The 15,239-nt window shown below is 40.4% G+C and overlaps 1 protein-coding gene across 7 annotated transcripts in view; it reads right to left on the bottom strand.

The window, feature by feature from the left end:
• SDCCAG8 (SHH signaling and ciliogenesis regulator SDCCAG8) overlaps positions 1–15,239 on the bottom strand; it is a 104,640-nt gene that overhangs the window by 4,612 nt on the left and 84,789 nt on the right. For 6 of the 7 annotated variants that reach the window (XM_068185414.1, XM_068185408.1, XM_068185410.1 and 3 more), the window contains one exon: positions 1,736–1,862. In XM_068185414.1, coding sequence (XP_068041515.1) covers positions 1,736–1,862 — 127 coding nt within the window. Of the gene's footprint in view, positions 1–1,734; positions 1,863–15,239 lie in introns of those variants that run through there. The other variant, XM_068185411.1, reaches the window with a different exon arrangement.

Genomic DNA, 15,239 nt, shown 5'->3' on the forward strand with positions numbered 1-15,239 from the left:
TGGTGAACTGTTCTTCAGTTTCCTTAAAACAATTGTTTGATATTCCAAGCAGCTCTTTTGGGCTGAATTCCAGTTCCCAGAGAACCACCATTGCTTTAAATATCTGCACATAGACTTTTAGGGCTCATTCTGTAATAATTTTTTCTATCATTCTTCTTTTCTGAGTGTTCTCAACTTAAAAAGTATCCTCTGAAGCACAATTAACCTGTAATGAACATAAAAAAGGCAGCTTTTGCCAGTCAAGTTTTGATAGAAATGTAATATTTGAATAATTTTTTTCCTCTTTTGTATGATTTTTGTACTTCTGCCCAACTCCATAAAAACACAATCACTTCCAGATAAAATAGATTATCAATAACAAAATCCCTCTGGACCATGTAAAAGCTGTTCACATTACCAAGAGTGCTTTTCTTAAAGCAGAAATTTTAATTTATTTTGGGAACAACTACCTCCTTAACCTCCCTTATAAAGAGAACACTATGGTTGCCCTAAATTTGCCAGTAGTTACTACGTGCTGATAACCTTACACTGTCATAAGCCACCGAGTTTGTATACTAGAACAGGAAGTCCTGTAAAACCAAACACATGGACATGATTAGGGGCTTAACAAAGTATGGATTTTATTCTAAGTTAAACATTTACTGACTTCTACAGATAAAAAGCCTACAAAAATAATATTATTTAAGTACTTTAAAGTTCTAAGCCAATTCATGTTCTGTTTACTTCTAGGTGTGCTACTAGACTAAATTTCCTATACTGAGTGTCCTTTGTTACCATGTTAAGCAAAATCCAGCTATCCTGGGCAAACTCACAAGTTTGGAAGTTAGAAAGCACTGTAATTTCCTTTGTGAGTGAGTAAATACACTAATTCAACACTGAGTTTGATTATCTGATAGTTTTACTTTAAACCTCATTGTGTGCTTGTTAGTTCTCTTCCTTTTTCTGAAAAAAAAGTGAAAGAAGGAAAAAGAAAAAACCCAGCCCTGTAGTCTTCTCCCTTATTTCCAAAGCACTTACTGGCCAAAGAACAGTGGCCAAAACAAAAAAAAAAGCCAGAACAGCCTATAAGTAGTCACAGTTTCCTAGGGACCCTTGGAAGCAGCAATCAGAACTGCTGGAGAAGCAGTGCTGTGATTAGTGCCCAGACAAGATTGATTGTACATTCACCATCTCACATTGGGTGCATGAATCACAGAATATCTTGAGTTGAAAGAGACCCACAGGGATCATCAAAACTCAAGTAGTGTCTCTGCACAGTACAATCCCAACAGTCTCACCATGAGTGGTCATTGAGCAGCATAAAAAATAAGTAACTTTTAAAAATAAAGAGGAAAAAAAATCATGAAGTGATAGAAGGACTTCAGTCTGACAAATGGCAGTAAAACCTCTAAGCAATTATCAAGTTACTGTTTAAACATTAATGATGTTAAAGAACAGATTTCCCTTTTCTCTGAAAAATCTTCAAAGAAGAAAGCTAGGAACTGTCACTGAGAATAACTTCTGCCTTTTTACTGTCACTTCAAAACACTTTTTTCATTTAGTTTATATTAAGTGAGCGTCAGGTTCAGCTACCTTTCCAACTGCGAGAATTTTTATTTTATTTTTTATAAGGTAATGCTGTATTTAAAAGAACAACAGCAACAAAATCCAGCAGTTGAAATCAGACTGCTGGCAGATTTCTCTGCTAAAGCTGCAGAATATTCCCCTCAACCTTTATTTTCTTTTGGCACAGTACCTGTGTTCGCAGAAACTCCACCTCTTCTGTAAGCAGGTGCTTCTCTTTGAAGAGCTGATTCTGTTTGTTGAGCAACTCCACTAACTGCTGGGCAGTGGCCTGGCAGTGCTTGTCAAGCTGCTGTAACCTGGAAAAGAAATAGATAAAAGGGTTGCAGACCATCTGAAGTTGGAGCTCATGGAAGAGGCTTTGATGTTTGCACTGGTGGTGGCAGCGCCCAGAGTTCAGGCTGGTGGTTGGGCTGAGACTAAAGTATTACTCCTAGGATGGGCATTAAATGTATTTTCACACTTTAAATTAACACTTGTAAAGGTTTGCACTTTTAATTTAGAAGCTTTATGAGGACATGACAGCAAATCTGCTTTGCTGTGACATCAGTAAAGACTGCAGGAGTGCATCCCAACACCTGTAGCTAAACAAGCTGCACACTCTGTAGCTGCTTCAGTAACTGTCTGCTTGAAACACACACAGTAGCTCAGATTATAAAACCAAATACCCAAATTCCCTGACAAACTGGACCTGAAGTGACAAAAACTTCTGTTTTCTGTCCACTGCTCTTTGCAAGCTGGTCAATGTCCAAAACTCATTACAGAACATGGCACTTATTTCAAGTAAGCTTAGTGTTAATTAAGCATGTCAGCATAGATCCTTTAACAGTCTAACAGGGATTCCTAGGGAAAGATGTAAAGAGCCCATCATTCCAAAGACCCTCCTCATCAGGGGCTGCAAAACACAGGGAAAAAGCTGGCAGGTATCAGAAGAAACATGCAGAGGCCTTCTGCTTACACTGGAAGTGGCAAGTGCTACTGGAAGAGCAAGTGTCTGTCTTACAGTGCTGTAAGACAGGTCAACCACATGCTTATTTCTTTAATCACAAAAGCAGGTATCACTTGTTATTTCTCCAGTGACTGTTTACTACTTCTGACATGCAGTCAGAAGTCATTTCCAACTAATGTGAATTTTACATCAGAACAATATTTTTTAGTAGATAATCACAGGTAGCCCATGCAAATTTCAAAAATATTGCTGGACACAAACCCTAATGTGCACTATTGTGAAGCTCTATGTCCTTTCAAATAAACTGCTGTAAATGGAAAATCTTTAATTATGGAAATAATCAGTTACACTTTTCTGCTTGTAACTTCACCACCCAATGTTACATGTAGACTGTCTCCTTGAGCAGAGGGAGAAAGATGACACAGGCACCAAGCTGGGTTTGACTGGCAGGCCACAACTTTACCTTTATCATCTGTATCTCCAGTGCTTGATTACAGGTTTAATAACATACTGATCTACAACTCTGGGCTACAATGGATGAAAAGGGTGCAGTTCTAGTCAGTGCAGATCTGGATCTATGAATTCCCAAATTCTGTCTGCCAGTCTGCTCTCCCAAAACTGTTGCCAAGCTGGCCCTTGGTCGACACACTGGGACTCCCAGCCTGCTCTGCCGCGTTTAGCTCCTGAGGACAGGCTCTGGGCCCTCTCACAGTATCTGCTATTACGTGTGACATGTGCAGCACAGCCACACATTCCCATATGTATTGTATCTGGCCTGCCTACTGATCTCGTAAATGATTCAAGATGAGAAATGAACAGCTCCACCCACATTCACTGTACTTCCCATATGTTACAACTGCACATCGGTGCCTGCCATAATTTTTACAACTGGGTGACAGAACCTTCTGCACACTTTGCTAATATGAGTGAGGGAGGTTGCATGGTCACCACATTCACTTTGGCAACACCACCTACCAGGTAAATGTACTGTGTCCTGAGCATCTGAGTGACGACTGTGTCCCTCCTGTCTAAATGAGATAATTTTTCCACCAAAGTGGTAAGATCTGTCCAGTTGGGATGGCATAGGGCTGCTCCCCCTTGGCCTCACTGTGTTGGAGTACAGGGACTGACTCCATGCTTTGTCACATTACTTTAAGGCACAAGCTCTTGAACCATGTTACCATGTTTGGACTACCCACAGGACAACCTGGTACTAAGGAGAAAGCTCCCAGTCAGTAGTAATAACAATACCCTTCAAATAATTTCCCATTAACCACTTCAAACCAAAATCCCTATTTCTATATGGAGGCAAGAAAGAGACAGTTCCATAAGATGAGTGGTTCCACAGAAAGAACACAACTGAGGCATCACAAGCTGCAGTGAAAGCTTCAAGGTAAAAGTTTTGCTCTGATTCTCTGTACTTGGAACTCACAGGCAGCTTCATGTTAGAATGGCTCCAACCTACCTTGCTTTTTTGTGCAATTACAACATGCAGAAGACCTCACTTGGCAGTGAAATTTGGATTTGAGACTAGGCTATACCCCAGACTGTCCAGAAATGAAGTGAAAAGTGATAGATAAGGTTTTGTTACATTTTGACAGCTATGGCTAGACAATCACTGCAAGACCCTGCAGAAATTAGGTGAAACATCAAACAAAAAGCACAGCTTTGTCACCAAGGTGAATTCCACCTGCAGAATAAACTTCCATTGCATCCAACACCACAAGGCTATACTAGCACCCACCATGTTACACTTCCCCTTATGTGCGGCCTACAGATAAAAACAAAAGCTGCTTTCTTTTCTATAACAGCACATAGCTAAAGCGAGGGCACCCACAGGACTCAGGCTGCAAGCTCCCTGCCCTGGGATACTCAGACCCATTAATCCACAGGCAATCCACAATGAAGGTAAAAGCTGACATAACCTGTCAGCCCTCCTCTGGGTTTTAATGTTGATTTGAAGGAAATTAATATGCAAGGATCTGTGGGCAGTACCCATTCACCCTGCAGTGGGTATCAGTCAGTCCTTGACATAGTAGAGGCATTAAAAGGTCATTTACTCTTTCAGCATAGTCAGGTTACTGATGTAAAACGTTTTCACTTTACTCCACGGAGCTGGATTTGCTGAAATGGCGTGATTGGATTGCAGCAACCTGCAGCAGCTAAATCACCAAATCCAATAATCACGCTGCATTTACTGGCACACATCTTAATTAGGTTTTAATACAAGTAATCTGATAACTACTTCTGGCCGGCCAGAGCGGAGCTGTCAGTGCTGAAAGGGCTGTTGTTGAGCAGCTCGGCCAGCGCGCTGCCACAGCTGCCTCCCTGCTGCCCCCGCTGAAGCCCCCATCTGCCAGTTGCCATGGTAACACAGGCCAGCCCATCACCCCAGCAGTGGGTGCCGCAACCCTCAGGCACCCCATGGCAGGGGCTGGGGCATCAGCCACCCAGGGAGACACCAGCCACACAGGGGGGCCACCAGCACTAGGGCCACATCTCTGTGGGTGAGGGGGTGCTGGGCCTGGCTCCTGCTGCCCCCCAAAGTGACTACAACCCAGCACAACCAGCATATATCACTGTGCAGCAAACTGCCTTTAAAATGCATTTGTCCTGTCAGGGCAAGAGTGCCAAGCTATGAATTTCTAAGGTTGCTCCTGCATTGCTCATTTGCCTGATGATCAGGGGTGGTTCCTGGTTCTGAGTGGGAAAACCAAAGGCCATGCTGGAGACCTCTGCTATGCTGCAGAGATACAGCTGAAGGGTGATCACTATGGTGATCACACTTAGATCCTGTCACAGATAGATCAGGCACTATCTGAGGTCATCTCCTGCTGAATGCAAGTCAGTGATCAGGCTTGCTTTGCCTATATGATGATCTTGGTGCCAGACTTGCTGCCATCAAAGAGTTAAGGCTGGTGCTCACAGTGAGCTTGTTTCTGCAGCCACAACTGGCCCAGCTGCTGTCACTCCCCACCCCTCTTGTGGGCATGTTAGGACAGGTCTCCTCTGCTTTCCCTCCACCTCAACTCTGCTACATTTGTCTTCCCTTTTCATAGCAGAAGTGATGTTTTCATTAAGGTAGAAAATTTTATGTTCACTATGTCTTTGTTTCTTGAATCAACTCTGTGAACAACTAGGATGTTGAGACCAACTAATTATTACTCACATGAGAAACTTGCATCTTCACTGTGGTTTACAGCACTGATAAATTCACACAGTAAATTTTGAGGTAAAAAAAATTAGAGTCTATGAATTTAGAAAGGCAGACAAATAGTAAGGTACACCCTGATGTTTCACTAGTGTCCTAAATTACTCTTTACTTAAGATCTTGACCCATAGATTAGTGCCTTGAAACAACCTTAAGTGATGAGCATCTCAGAGAAGCCTCCACATGCTCCCAAAATTTAAACAGGAATATCTATACACACAACCTATCCTTTAACTGAACTGCATTCTCCCACCTGGCTTCAAAATCAAAAGACTATGATACACCTTTTTCATGTTAATAAAAAATAAAAAAAAAGCATAAGAGGAAAAACAGACCAAAAAATCACCCTGTTACAGCGAGTAGGAACTAAAGGTAGTGAATAAGCCTCCTCCTTTCTGTCACACTGGAAGACTTGACTTCTGACAGGACACAGGGAGACAGTTCAGGGCATATCAAAAAAGTTTCCATGGAATTTCCCACCTTCTGGAAACCCTATCAGACTTCTGTTGCCATAAAAAGGACAAGACTCATTTACTCAGGCAGAGCAGATCTACACCACTTCTAGCTTAGTAAGATAACCACTTGCCCATGCTACAGGCAGAACAAACTCATCCAACTGATGTTAACAGATGGTAACTAGAAGTTAATATCCCTTGCACAGTTTGGAATTGGACACTTAAGAAGCAAATGTCCACATTTCACCATGAACCCCTTGACCCAGGTGGCTTTGTATCACTCAATCTTCTTTTTTTTTTTTTTTTTTTTAATATATATTTAATAGCTATTGGGTAACATTTAAATTCCCTTTTACTAAAGACACTCTCAATTTTTCCACATAGTTTTAAAGTATCTATAGTATATCATTTCTAATAACATAACAATGTTTGCATGCCACAACACCACTTGCATGCCACAACACCACTTGCAAATAGGGTTTAATTAAAAGTTTACATAGGAGCTTCCCCTTTGTTTCAAATGTCACCACTGACTATTAGAATATGTCCTCACTTTCAGAGCTGGCCCACCAGGTTAAACAAATAGATCATGTAGGAAACCTGAGCCTGGATCTATTCCTGGGCTTCTAATAGCTCATGTCTAACGTGCTGAAGAGAACATTATCAGCCTGTTCTTCAGTAGGGGGTGTAGCAGCTGGGCTTCACTGCTGTGATGACCACTTTTGGCCCTACTGGGTTTTGACAGGAAGGAAGCAATGAAAGAGAGTGTACAGCAGGCTGGAAAAGATATGGGTGAAAGCTTCACTAATGTCTATTTATGTCTGAATCCTCTGGCTGAAGATGAGGCTTTTCCTCCTTTAAAGGAATACAAAATAGTAAGCCCTTTGATAGGAATATGAACTCTGGATCAGGTGTGCTCTAGAGAAGAAATAGTTTGGGTTACTATTTTATGCTTTTAGTTGGCAAATATGAGGTAAACCAATTCTCTAGATCATCCAGGCTAGTAATTTAGAATGCTGTAAAATACCGTAGGGGGGAAAAATAATAAAAAAAAAAGAGGCAGGGCTTGAAGCAGACAATATTACAGAAATATACTGAATTATATAGTCAGACTGTACTTTTTTTTTTTTTAAGATGTTCACCTCTCTGATTTTGTTACGTGCCAGACAGAACAGATTTTGCACAATTTCTCAGTCATAATGGTAGGAGACACATATCCCACTAAGGTTTCAATAGTGGTCTCCTCATATTTATAAGCTATGTATTTGTATTACTGAAATAATTTTCCTGTGCTTGTGTTACTAGTTATAACAATTTCTGTGGCTGGTTTACTTTTTATAAACATGTGCTCAATTTCCCCTACCGCTTACTCCAATCCATCTTATTTTGTTTATTACCAGACAAACCTGAACCTGTACAAACTGCTAGTTGGTGTCCACATAAAGCAATCACTGTATTCAAGCTGGAGACACTGAGAATTTTTAATGCCCAATCTGAACTCTTTCCTTCACAAATACTTTGCCTTTAAAAAGAAATTCCCAGCATGAACCTCATCAGAAGCGACACGTAACAGACAGTACATGTGGTGTCTGGGCAGGCAGTAGAGAATTGAAAAACAAGTCTTCACTTTTTCTATCCCATGGCATGTGCAGAATGTACATGTGGCCCAAGCTGACATCAGGCATTTGAAGCAAAAAACCTGCTAAAAGCATCAGCTTCTGTTAATTCACTTTGTCAGATATTGTCTTAATTAAAAAAAAAAAAACCTACCACAAGAAAGGGCAGTGCAGCTGAGCTACAACTGCTTCAGTTGTTCTGACAGTCGCAATTGCAGGCGAACAGAACAGCTTTTGGCTTGGCCCTGCTGTCCTCACCGAGCCCAGATCCTGGCTGCAGCCAGCAAGGGCTGCGGGCACTGAGGTACCAAGCAGAAAGCTTATCTCTCTAGCTATCAGTACCTGTATTTGAAAGGTAGAATTTTTCTCACTAGTGACCTTGCAGATGAGAGGCCAATAGTGCTGGGTACAGTCCTCATTTGGTTATCTGCAAGGGAGTATTTCCAAGTTTAAGGATTACATATCACAGTCCTTCAAAACTGTTCTGCAGCACAACCCCAAGACTGCTATGGTGCATAGTTTGACTACTATGTAAATAAACTCTAAAAATATCAAAATGTTAAATATCTATGGAGGTGTCACTTGGTAGTTTTGTTGCTTAATCCCCATTACCCTTATTTTCCATTCTAGAGGTGCCCTTCCTTCCAGTTAATTTCAAACAAATGATTTTGCCTATAAGCTCTGGCAGGCAACACACATTTGCTTATTTTTCCAGGTTCACAGAGGGTTATTGTGGTTTGCATAAATCACAGTCAAACTAATGACAGTTGTAGGATTTGTACAGAGTTTAGATTTATGCTTGTGACACAGAAAAGGAAGAATATGACTTATATTGGTGACACACAATTTTTTCTATGCAGCACATTCAGATAGCCCTTATATACAAGGGCTCTTTGCTCTCCATCCATGCAGAGCAGATTGCTTCCATTTGAGAGCTTAGCCCAAGCTCAGCCCACTCCCCTTCTATTACAGCTCTAATTTCCCAACTTACTCTAGGAACAAAAAGGAAAAGAGGGAGATACAGAGTAGGGGGGATACAGAGTAGGGATCTAAGGAATGGCTAGGAAGGAGATCAAGGTGGGCAGAGGAGCCTAGGATGTGCATGAGAGGTAAGAAAGATCTGTGCTCAAGACATGTGTGGATGTACCCAAGGGACCTGAGAAGGGTTCAGCCTCTGTTTGCGCTGGCTGGCCAAGCAAACATGCTCCCACCTCACAGGGAGCTGCTGCTGGCACACAACACAGCGCTTCAGAGCAGGGCTGTATCACTTGGAGCCAGCCTCAATCTCCCCACATTCCCCAGTACACCCATAAACCAGTTCTGCCGAGACTGAAGGGAGTCATAGCATCAAAGAAACACCATGGCGGGTGTAACACTGAAGACTAAAGATAGGGAAAATGGTAAGGTAATTTTGCATTGGAAAAGGTGGAGAGGAAAGCACAAGTTTTTTTAGAAAAATGAGAAGAGATGGAGAATCTGAGCAGTATTGTCAGCCCACCTTCATGAAGCTCAGCTCTTATGAACAGAACTTGGTGTTTTGGTTTGGACTATATTTTAGAACTGCATGTGAAGTTAGTGAAACCTGCAATTGCTTAGCAACACTGAAGGGAAGCATTTCAGAGAAAATACATCTTAAAAATGCATTAATACATTATAGACAGTATTACACTCTCTATAATAGAGTGGCTATTTTGTAATTTATATGTGCATTAGTCCAACTGTGCTTTAATTTACTGCAAGGTGAACTTATTCATTGCTATGAAATAAGGGAATTTTATTGCTACTTTAGAGGCAAATATCAGTACAGTTATCTTCAGGACAATCATTAACCCCTGCACAATAGAGAGTATGACTGCAACCAGGCAGTTTGGAGATGAGTATCAACACACCCAGATACAGCTGGTGCAAAGGGTCAATTATGCCTTTCTGGTGAGAGCAGCTTAGCCTGTGGATGAGAATAGCAGCTCTAGAGTCCCTGCAATAGCAGCACAGGGCTGTCAGCAATACCAGACAAACGAGCACAAAGGTGGCTCCAGCCCGGCTCTCCCATGTCACAGTTCAGCATATCAGTCAGTGGTCACTGGATCCTGCACAGACATCCCAGCTTGGTAAGACCACCAGCACCTTCCAGCAGAAGGATTCCTCTTGTCCACAACTGTGCATGTGCATGCAGACTCTTCTGTTGCCACCACATTTTAATTATAGTGAAAAAAATCTAGCAAAACTATCAGCTTTTTCTTTGCTACAAGTTGAAATAAATGTTAATAGCTTTCTTGACACATGTTCAATGTAACTATACAAGAAGAATACGTTTCCCCTTAGATTACACCAAAAGGTCTTGTTAGTTTTGTTAGGTAAATTATGCTTTTCTCATACTACTTTCCCATGTTCTCATCTTTCAGTAGTAAACAGTGGTAACTTTTATGAAGCAAGCATTTAAACAAGCAAGCTTAGAAGTCTTGATATGCTTTTGGAAACTGAACATTCTCACTTACATAAATGAAAATTAGCAGCCTTAAATCACTAGTAGTAAAATAAGAAAACAAAGCTGTGGCTCTTTGTTCAAAAATAAACCATGGGGTTTGTTCTTTTAAGCAGGGACAGAGAAGACAAACACATGCAATTGGAGAACAAGAGATCCACCTGCTATCAGTCAATTACTGTCTCTGTAGACATGGCAACCTCTGATACTGTTGCTGCAGCACAAACACATCATTACTTAAAATTTCTTATATGGCAAGCCCAGAGAAAATGCACATTTCTCTGTTAGTGAATTCACACATGAACATGGGGCAGAAAGCAGTTGGGGTTTCTGAAAGGCAGCGAAAGCTCAGCAGGTGCCCCAAGAGAGCCCAAGGTCCCTGCTGGGACTCACTGGTCAACTCTGCTCCTCCGCAGCAGCCATCACAAGAGCCTTCCAGGGAGATGCTGGTGGTCTTGGCACTACTCCTGGTGGACAACTGTCCACCTCACACCTGGCTCAGCCTTGGCTGAGGTGAGGTAATGAACAGGCCGACAAAATGAACCCAAGCCTCCCTCCCGAGGGAGGCTACTTTTGATCAGTGTTGAGCAACATATGCAGGCTTGAGCAGGGGGGCACGCAGGCAGTTCAGGAAAAAGCATGTGCTGCTGTAACTAAACTGCAGATTAAGCTGAGTACTGCTGTTTCCTAAGCTCCAGATAAGGAGCCTTCTGGAGAGTATGAAAAAAATTAAAGCGAAAAAAGAACGATAATTGTAATTTTAGTTTTAAATTATTGTGAATCTAGGCTGCACTAGAGCAGCATTTGTCCCAGTTTAAGACAGTGTATTTTTCAGCAAAGATTCTCATAGGGAAGATGCTTCTCTAGTTAATGGTTTGTTTCTAATGTCTCTGAAACTATAACATTACCTGCTCAGCAAGTATTTACCAACAAATGAATGTCTGGTTGTCCCTCATGTTATCTCCTTACATAAAAATCATGATATTGGGATCATAATGTACTTAAAATCTCTTCAAATAAAATAATTCTAATTACTGAACTTCTGTACTGCAGCATCAGGGTTTAATTTTCTTAGAAACAAATGTTATCAAGGAGAAAAAACTGCATTTACAGGTCTTTTAAGAGGCCTGATTTCATTGAAACATACAGAGGAACTTAGAGTTCTATTCTGTGACAGTAGAGAAACTACTAAAATCTATTTCTGTTACAGGTCTAGGTACAATAGCTTTCATCCTGATCCAGAGTAACTCCTATGAGCTGCAATGTGAACTACAGACTCCTGTAAAGCACACAAAACCCCATGAAAATGCCCAATCCTGTGTTGCTAAAAACTAAAGGAGTTCTGCCTTTAATAGAAGCAGGCCCCTTGTTTGCATAAAGAGCACCTTGTCAAACAGAATACAAATGCAAAGCTGGTACATTATAGCCACAAGCAAAACAGCCCCATTTTTTTTAACTAAGCAAATCCTAGAGAGGGCAGTTTTCCCCCAAAATCTTGGCATCAGATACAAATTCAGTGAACTGATGTCTCAAAGTGTTCACGAAGGACGCGGGAAATTTGCAGAGGGGCATGAGCTTTTCATTTCAAAGAGAAGGGAACTGTATGTTTTCACTATGAAAAATGAGAGTGTGAAAAAATCCTAAGCACACAATAGCTCCCTTTCAAATATAAAGTTCAGAATTATATCTCCCAAGTTTCCTGTACGCTAAAAGAAGAACACATAATAACGATCTAAAAATCCTTCACAAAAAACCAACAAGCAAAGATGAAGCAGTACTCGCCTGGGGGCCAATTGCCTCTCCAGCAGCGGTAAGGCTGTTACTAGGCTTGCAGTACCATTTGTTCCATTACACAATCTCCTGAAGCCTTTTACAGAGAGCTAAAACAACTGCCTGTACCAACACGACACATGGCTTTCCATCCCGACTCTTTGCTAATCCAGACGCTCCAACCATCTTTCTTTAAGATGCCATATGGTTGGCAGAAGCCTGTAGATCTAGCAGCACATCTGCTTGTATGTTACTTCTCCCCTCCAACTCCCCCCTCCACACCACAAAAGAGAGAGCAAATAATTATTTTACATGTAACCAATTAAACTGCATTTAAAGAGGACAGGGATTATTTAGCTCTAGATATTTTAAAAATATAGATTGTCACAGAAGATCATTTGTCTCTCAGTGATTTGGGAAATACAGTGAAACAAAACAAAGAAATGAAAGGCACATGGGCAAAATGATCCCTGCATTTGAATTATTTAAATGACTGCCATTCAGACCTTATGCCTGAAGATTTATTCCCCACATTAGTGTGCCACTGAAGAAGGGATTGAATTTGCTCTCTGCTTTTGTCAGAGGTGAATCCGACAAGCAGACTAGGAAACTATAATACACCAAACCATGCTTTGTTAAGCAAGCAGAGTGAGTCTGTATGCTAATGACTCTGCAGGAATACACTGACACACTGATTTTTTTGGTGTGACGAGCAAAGATTATTCACACCATAAAAATCCTGGTTGCACTGCATGCAAGCATCCAGGTCATCTCTTTAGAATCCAGATGCCAAGGAAGACAGGCCACAAAAATAATTTTGTTTGTGATGAGTTGTCATTTGTCCATTTATAACATAATGGACTATAACAGAAAAGATACACTTTGGAGCCTGGAATTAAAAAAAAATAGAATCTAGAAATTATAAATAAATGTTCCTGTAAAACTCCAACTGACCACTCTGTGATGAATAACCATCTTAGTTAACAAAGGGCAGGCAGAGATAGAAATATTTAAGGACAGACTGCACAATTTGCAGTTCTGTCTGCTGATGATTTGCAGCACCTTTTGTTCAGAAACGCTACTTCCTCGAACTTTCCTGCAACACTGAAATAAGACATCAAAGAGATAACAGATAACATTTCTACCTCAAATGCTGCTCACATGTATTGTTCATGCAGTTATCTGTGAAGCACTGTGGAGCATAGGAACATGCAGCACATGTGTCTGTTCTAGCAAGAACATCTTCTTTTCCAGAAGAACAGAAACTAAACATGTATTTACCCCAAACAGTCTCCCTGCACCAAGTCTCCATTTCAATGTGCACAGAACGTTCCTTTGCCTTCACAAAAACAATTTTCCCTACAATATGGGATTGCTTGTGTTCAACTACACAGTGAACAAATTGTTTTTCCCCTCAGCTATTTAGGAGTTAGAGTTCCTACACAAATGATGGCGTCCTATCCTCACAGAAAGAGTCAACCAATGTTGAAGATTTGGTTGGAACCAGCATTTTGAGGACAATATTAGGTTTCCAAGCTGTTTGTTTAAGGCTAGTGCTTTCCTTTCCCCTAGTACTCTCTGTCTCAAGGCTATTTAAAATTTCATCAACATTGCTTTGAACAGTTTTATACAAAACCAAAATTAAAAAGACACTTTCTCCTCCAATAATTATATTTTTTCTCTATTTTTCTTAAGAAAAAGATGACAGAAGTTCAAAACACACTTGTATTTCAAAATTTAAAATGTGGCAATGTATTCAATGACATAGCAATTTAGCTCAGTTTAAATTTGATAGGGCTTGATTTTCCAGTTATAATAAAGAACTATATAAAGTTCTTTATGTACTAAAGTTCTTCATGTACTATATTTACAGTAACAAGAAATATTTATAACTACAAATTAGGATTTCAGTTAGTTCTGTGCACAATATTCAAAACTTACATACTATGAAATGACGCCAAAATGTATATATAATAAAATCAATAAAACCCCTCCCCAGCCTCTTGAGTTAATATCTTTAGACCTTCTATGTTTCACACATATTTTCTGATCATTAACCAATTTTCAATTCAGGTATTAATGCCCAGGCTTGGCCCACTTGCCCCAGTCCTAGAGGACTGTGGGAGATGAGAGAGAAAATTATTTTCAATTATCTGATTGCATATATTTCTTCCTTTATTTTCCTAGATGAGGAGTGTCTGTGTGTGTCTTTGCATTTTCCTGGAAGATTCTTAATAACTCAGTATCACTTAGGGTTGAAAAATGCCTATTTTATCCACTGTGTTGCTTTGGATAGCAAAGCAATAATCAACCCAGCAGGATGTCTCCTGAACATGTCAGGTCGAAACCAATTGTCTGTAACCACATCTGGTATGTCTGTGCACATGAGCTGTGACTGAAGTTCCAGAGGAAGGTGTGCTTGGAGAGCTGTCTCACAGATGCCCTTGCCCCATCCCAATCCCTCACCAGAAACATCCAGTGCTGCCCTCCTTTCAATAAGAGTCCATACAAACATTAGAAACAGAATTTCAGAAATAGAAAGCATGGCCAGCAGAAGTCCTTCACACATGTGAAACATGTATTTGATTAGGCAGTTCAGAATTGCAATTTACTTTTTAGGCAAAAAGTATGGTTTTAGATTTAGATATGAGAGAAAAAATTAACTTTGTACACGTGCTATGACTTCTTGTCCAAGAACAGGTGAATAAAGGAACCATGAACGAAGTCTTCACCAAGACCTGCTGCAAACTGACTGCTGTCGAAATAATGAAAATGCTACACACGTTCTTATTGCTTGCACACTAAGGAAAAAAAAAAGAAATATATAATTTATTCTCTTGACAAGCAAGGTAAAATTATGAAGGTGCAGCATAAGTCAAAAGCTTCTCCCTTGACTGTAGAGTATAACTGAACTGTTGCTTACCCACAGCCACCATTAATGATTTCCAGTAGAAAGTGCCAATAGGTTCACTGGATTGCAGTTTGGAATGCTTAAGAAACAGGCTGGGTCTGATGAAGACTCTGCTACCATATCTCATCAGATCTTTTTGGGTTTGTTTGGGAGGGGCATTTTGGAATGTGGGGCATAGAGTGAGGTTTTTTAAAGTTGGTTAAGAAATGACAGTTCTTATTATATGGAATAATAATGATTATAAAAATAGATTTAAAGCTTCCTGTATTCACATTCTAAGTA

This window comes from Anomalospiza imberbis, chromosome 3, assembly GCF_031753505.1.
Source record: "Anomalospiza imberbis isolate Cuckoo-Finch-1a 21T00152 chromosome 3, ASM3175350v1, whole genome shotgun sequence".
In the NCBI taxonomy this organism is placed as follows: domain Eukaryota; kingdom Metazoa; phylum Chordata; class Aves; order Passeriformes; family Viduidae; genus Anomalospiza; species Anomalospiza imberbis.